The following is a 6000-nucleotide window of genomic DNA, read 5'->3' as shown; positions in this document are numbered from 1 at the left end:
TTAAAAGCGGGATTAAATAAATGTTTAAGGGTCTGGCTAAAACGTAATTATTTGAATCAAAGGTTAAAATGGTCAATTCCTATACCTAAAAACCCGGCTAAATCTCAGTATCTAATCAATAACCATATTTGTTCATCAAAAAATTCGGTGACTTTCAAACGACTCGGAGCGACGGAGAAAAGACGATTCCGACCGTCGGTGAAAGAAGACTAACAACGGTGAAATAGTAACGAACATCGATTTCACTTGAGAATGACGAATACGGCATTAAGAGGTATCGATTCAATCCCGTTTATTTTGTTAGACAGTCCCAACCTTATACTTGAACTAATCGGCGGTTACATTATACCTTGAAGCAGCTAAAAGAGAAAGAAGGAGCAAGAAAAGAAATGATCCGGTGAAGCCGGTGCACATTAGCGGCATAACTACAGGTTTGATGTTGATTGTTGTTGTTTAAAGCCAAAATTAGGGTTTATCCACTAGCGTTATTTGATAAGAACAAGCGTAATTGTTTGTTGATTCATTGATATGTCGAAGCGGGATTATCAGGATCAACATTAGATCATGATTCTCTTTAATGAACTAGCGGAATTAGGTTACATTGTGAAATTGGGAATTTTACCACTTGATATTGGGCGTCTGATCTAATTGTGAAATTGAATCATTTTAGCTATCAAACAAAATTAGCATGATTGATATGGAAATATAGAATTAGGTTGCCTTGCCGGTGCACAGTAGCGGCATAACTACAGTTTTGATGTTGGTTGATGTTTTTCAAGCCAAAATTAGGGTTGATTAACTAGCGTTATTTGATAACAACAAGCGTAATTTTTTGTTGATTCATTAATATGTAGAAGCGGGATTATCAGGCTCAAGATTAGCGTTATTTGATAAGAACAAGCGTAATTTTTTGGGATATGAAACTTATAATCTTTGGGTTTCTGCGGTAATTGTAAAATTGGTGATTTAGAGGTAACAAGCGGCATTAGTATGATAGCTATTACATATTGATATGACATACCGGTTCTAGCTTAAAAAATTGTGTAGTTGTAGATTTTGAGATAGCAAGCAGCATTAGCATGATTCATCCCATCTTTTAAAAACTTTGTATTGGAATATGATGTAGGGGTTGCTGATGATGATGATGATTTTGAACCCCCGATTCAGGCGATTATGACAAAGCAACCTCATAAATCAAAGGTTAATAAAAAGCATACAAACTATAGTCTAGAAGATGATGATGATGACTTTGAAGAACCTATTAGAAATTTGATAGTCAAAAGAGGTGAAAACACAAGAAAAAGGCCAAGTACTACAACTAACCAAGATGGTGAAGACTTTGAACCAGTAAAAAAGAAACAATCGAAAAACGAAAAGCAGATGGATCCTATCGAGGGGAAACGGAAGGTTACCGATTCAGAACCTTTTAGGTCAGAACCAAGACCGTTCTATCATTATCATCATGATGCAATAAGCCTACGGTGCAGTCCTTCAGGTTTTTTGGATACAGTTAAGCACTTTACTGAAGCGCAGGTGGCGGATGTGAAAAGCATTGGATTTGGTGATGTCCTTAATATAAAGCTTTATCATATAAGCACACGTTTAGGGTATTGGCTCGTACGAAACTATGACGAGCAATACAGCACACTAAACATAGGAAATCACAAGATAAAAATCACCCGAGATTCAGTACATGACGTGTTTGGTATTCCAAAGGGTAATGTTATTGTACGAGAAAAAAATAAGCCTAGGAAAGGAGCAATAGTGGAGAAAAATACGGCTACTCAAGGCGCAGAAACAACCATAGATGAGTTCAAAAACCAGTGGCCAGACAGAAACAAAATTACTCATACTTTGCTTGCAAGAACTATGTCAGAGCAAACCACTGGCGGACGATTATTCAAGCTAAATTTCCTAGCCTACTGGAACACTTTGTTTGTAGAGATAACAAAGTCAACAACTGTTAAACAAAGTTTTCTACTTGCAATTGACAAAGAGGAAGACATTCCAAATCTGGACTGGTGCTCCTTCGTTTTAGAATCGCTGAAACGAACAAGACAAGGTTGGAAAAAGTTAGACTCACAATACAATGGCCCGGTTGCATTCCTAACGGTATGTTATGTACACAACTTTAACGGTTATGCTAAATACGATATTAATATTAATAATTTGTTTTTTTTCAAAAAACAATATGCAGCTTCTATACAGCCATTATTTCAACCAAAGACACAAAATTTTCGATGAACCTGTCAAAATGCCTGTCATACATTATGTAACCTCTGGTATGATCGACGACGTGGAAGAATATTTATACAACAACGGGCCGCTAGGTGTTGAAGATTGTGATGAAGTGGAAGAAGACGAAGGAGCAAATGATAATCGCCAGGATCAACCACATGTTACTGCCTCGCGCATAAATGGCAATGATCATCAAAATCAAGAGGCTACAACCGCACCATTCGAAATCCCACCATTCGAAATCGTAAAAGAAAACACATCGACGGTGTACACTGACCTTTTCGCTGACAACATCCCGATACACGAGGCAGCTGCGGTACAAGAAAACCTCACCGAATTCAATACATTAGATGATATGGAAGATACGGATGAGTACATGATACCACCAGTGGATACGACACATGTCTACAACAGAAGAAACCTGACTGGAAACCTGGATGGGGAGGATCCGATTGACGAAGGAGACATACCATCAAATACGGATTGGTTTGACGGGTGGAATCCGAATGAACATATTTCAGACATGAATTTAGATGAAATGGACATAGGGACACAAACGCAAAAAGAGATTGACTACTGCAGCACTCCAGTTCAACTAACCGGGGTGATCTATGATCATGCTGCGTGGGAAGCCTCGAAAAAAAATAAAAAGGTAAACTTGATTTTTTGCAACTTGGCTTCTTAGACTTGTAATCACGCTACTGTAGATGTAATAACGCATACTGGGTAACAAATTAATAACGCATGATATAAAACTTGATAATCACGCATGGTATTGTAGAAAAATGAAACTTGGCTTCTTAAACTGGGAATCACGCTATAACTGTTAATCACGCTAGAACTTGATAATCACGAATGGTCTTGTAAAAAAATGAAACTTGGCTTCTTAAACTGGTAATCACGCTAGAACTGTTAATCACGCTTGAACTTTTTGCAACTTGGCTTCTTAGACTTGTAATCACGCTATAACTGTTAATCACGCTTGATCTTTTTGAGTGTCCAATTCCGCAGGTGTTGTTGAAAACAATGGACAATAATATAAAGAAATACATTTCTCTTGTTTCGGATATGAATGCTCTCGTTAAGGGTGTAAAGGAGAAGTTTTTCTGGGATGTTGAAATTATGGAAAGGTGTAAAAGATGGAATGATGCGGTTAAAAATTCCGTTTCTACGGATACAGTTTCGATACCTGCTGAAGTAAGCTATGCTGGTGATGAGGTGGTTCAAAACAAAGTCGGACAATGTGGCGAAACAAATCAAGAGTTAGAGGGCGATGGAGATGCAAAATTGGAACATCAAAACACGGTGAAAGATAAAGGTATATAATAACTTCTCTTGTTTGTTAATATTTACGTGAAATTATGATTAATAAAAACAAAACGTATGGGATTTTATAGGATGTAATGATGTTCATGATACCCCATTTGATGATGGTGGTATTTCGGACTCGTGCCTGGCTGCCTTACAAACCATCGAACCAGGCGTATACAGGCAGACTACAGAAGGTAACAAAAATATGTTCATTACTAAACAAAGGTGCATTTTTTTAGCTTGTGATTACAAAACAAATTAATCCAAATGAAACATGAAAACAGTGGCGCAAGCAGATGTGGTGAACAACATGGACCAACCTGTAAATTTGGCAGAGTGCAGTCAACAACAAGCACATAAACAGAATACAATAACCGACGGCTATGATAAAGATAAGCCTCCGACAACATCAGCTGATGAACCTGCTGAAGTGACCGAAGCAGAAATGCAGTCTGTTGAGACACTTTTAAAATTGGCTCCAATCCTGCAAACATCAAGTGCGGGTAATCAAAAAACTCCTGTGTCAGCGAACACAAATAAAACGGATGACGAGAGGCATACACAGCTAGTAACAACGCGTATCAAGATGATCAGGGAAAAGAGGGAAAAGCGGCTGGCAGAACTAGGTGACGCATATAGATCGCCTTACTGCAACAGGGTAACCAACCTATATGAGCCACTTTTGGTACGTGACCAAAACATCATCTGTTATCTCTTAGCTCCGATGGGAGATATTGGGTAAGATTTTGAATCCTAAAAATTAGTTAAAAATTTTCATCTTTTTTTTTAACTTTTCTTTGTTGGTATTAAAAAACAACAGGACATTGATATACAAGTCTGACAGTGGAGTCGAAGCGCTTAAAATCATATTTGAAACCTTCCACCCATCGCAATACATATCATATGGTGGAATGGACACATTTGTAGATGTTTTAAACTTTGAAGAGAAAAAAAGGGACAGAAAATCATCACCCTACAGGCTGTTCTTACCAACTACAATATTGGTAAGTTTTCCAACATTAATCACGCAAAGGTTGGAAAATTAATATGTTAATCACGCATGGTTGCATTTTTTTTGAAAAAAATCACTAAATATGTTAATCACGCATGGTTTGATTTTTTATGAAAAAAATCGCGAAAAATCTTGCAGCAAGACGAAATGTTTGAGCCAAAAATCACAGATAGTGATCGATTGAAAGTATTCGGACCAGGCGTAGACGATATATTGTGTAAGTATCAGGTGAAGAAAGTTGACAAAGTTGATCTCATCTTCATTCCAGTACTACTTTCTGATCATTACTGGTGCCTATGCTTTAACATGAAAAATGGAGATATCGAGTTAATCGATAACTCTCGGTATGCCGAATCGTTTACCAAACGCTACCGTGGACGCCCCGAAAAGCTGGTAATTATAAATAGCTTTTTATCCTTATGATGAATAGGTAATAATATGATTTTTTATCGTGCTTATAGCGGAGAGTCCTAGTGCTATACCTAAAAGGCAAACTTGGACAAAAAGAGTGGATAACAAAGTTGGAAAAAGCAAAAATAATTCGAAAGGAAATGGAGTGGAGAACTCTTCAAAACGGTAGTGACTGTGGTGTCTTCACTATGAGGCATATGGAGACATACAAGGGCACATCTCCATGGAATGCAGGGTTTAAAACGGAAGACCAGAAAGAAATGCAAGATTCACAACTACGGTTTTTGCGGTACAAGTATCTTAGTAAGATTGTATTGTCCGACTACAATCTTATAAGGAAGGAGGTATACGACAAAGCTACGGACTTTATGGCGAATTCGATCCCCGCTGAAGCTTTGCACGATCTAGATAGCAAAATAAGTAACAGATTAGAGCAGTTCTTCAAGCTCAAAAAGAGGAAACAAAATGAAAAGTCGTAGGACTACTATCTTGCTGTCTTTTGTTCGAAACATCTTTGTCATTTGGATTTTTTATTTCTATTTATAATTCTAATAATTTCTAGTTATAAACATAAACTAGTCGGACATTTTCATTATTCAAAAACACAACTTTCATACAAAAATATAAAAAACACTTAGATAGATATGATTTCGCAACCATATATGATTGACGATACATAAAAACCATCAGAAATAAGTCTCTAGAAACTGGATCTTCAACTCCAAAGAGCATCCCAAGACGGTAATGGCGTCCGCGAGTTGTTTTAACTGTTTCTCATCCCGCTTGCCAAGATCAACCATAAACATCATAGCCACCTCTTTGACACTTGAATCTGACATACCAGACAACAAATTCAGTATTTCTTCCCTCCTTTTCATGTTCTCTCTGACCCTATGAATGTTAGTTTCTAGCAAGTCTTTACAAGACTTGTCTTCAGCTATTTGATCCTCAATTCTCTTTTTTAGATAGGCACGCATACCTGATGAGGAAGACGAACCACTCGATGAATTACAAGACTCTGCCATGTT

General features: G+C 37.4%; 1 protein-coding gene across 1 annotated transcript; it reads left to right on the top strand.

Annotated features, from left to right (window-relative positions):
• On the top strand, positions 1-5467 carry LOC110942558. Its single transcript, XM_022184332.2, has 10 exons — positions 1-274; positions 360-431; positions 1127-2112; positions 2198-2890; positions 3250-3556; positions 3636-3743; positions 3834-4287; positions 4370-4553; positions 4700-4954; positions 5023-5467. Exons 1-10 carry the CDS (start codon positions 253-255, stop codon positions 5449-5451), a joined length of 3510 nt encoding a protein of 1169 aa, XP_022040024.1. The 5' UTR covers positions 1-252; the 3' UTR covers positions 5452-5467.
• Positions 5468-6000: the final 533 nt, after the last annotated feature.

Source organism: Helianthus annuus, chromosome 12 (genome assembly GCF_002127325.2).
Source record: "Helianthus annuus cultivar XRQ/B chromosome 12, HanXRQr2.0-SUNRISE, whole genome shotgun sequence".
NCBI classification, from domain to species: Eukaryota; Viridiplantae; Streptophyta; class Magnoliopsida; order Asterales; family Asteraceae; genus Helianthus; species Helianthus annuus.
The sequence above is the reverse complement of the archived record's forward strand: the minus strand, read 5'-3'. Positions and strand labels throughout refer to the sequence as shown.

Bases quoted from the DNA above. Each gene is read 5' to 3' on its own strand.
- LOC110942558 (XM_022184332.2), top strand. From the start codon at position 253: ATGACGAATACGGCATTAAGAG. The intron at 2,113-2,197 runs GTATGTTATGTA...AACAATATGCAG, and splicing joins GCCCGGTTGCATTCCTAACG to CTTCTATACAGCCATTATTT. The intron at 3,744-3,833 runs GTAACAAAAATA...ACATGAAAACAG, and splicing joins ATACAGGCAGACTACAGAAG to TGGCGCAAGCAGATGTGGTG.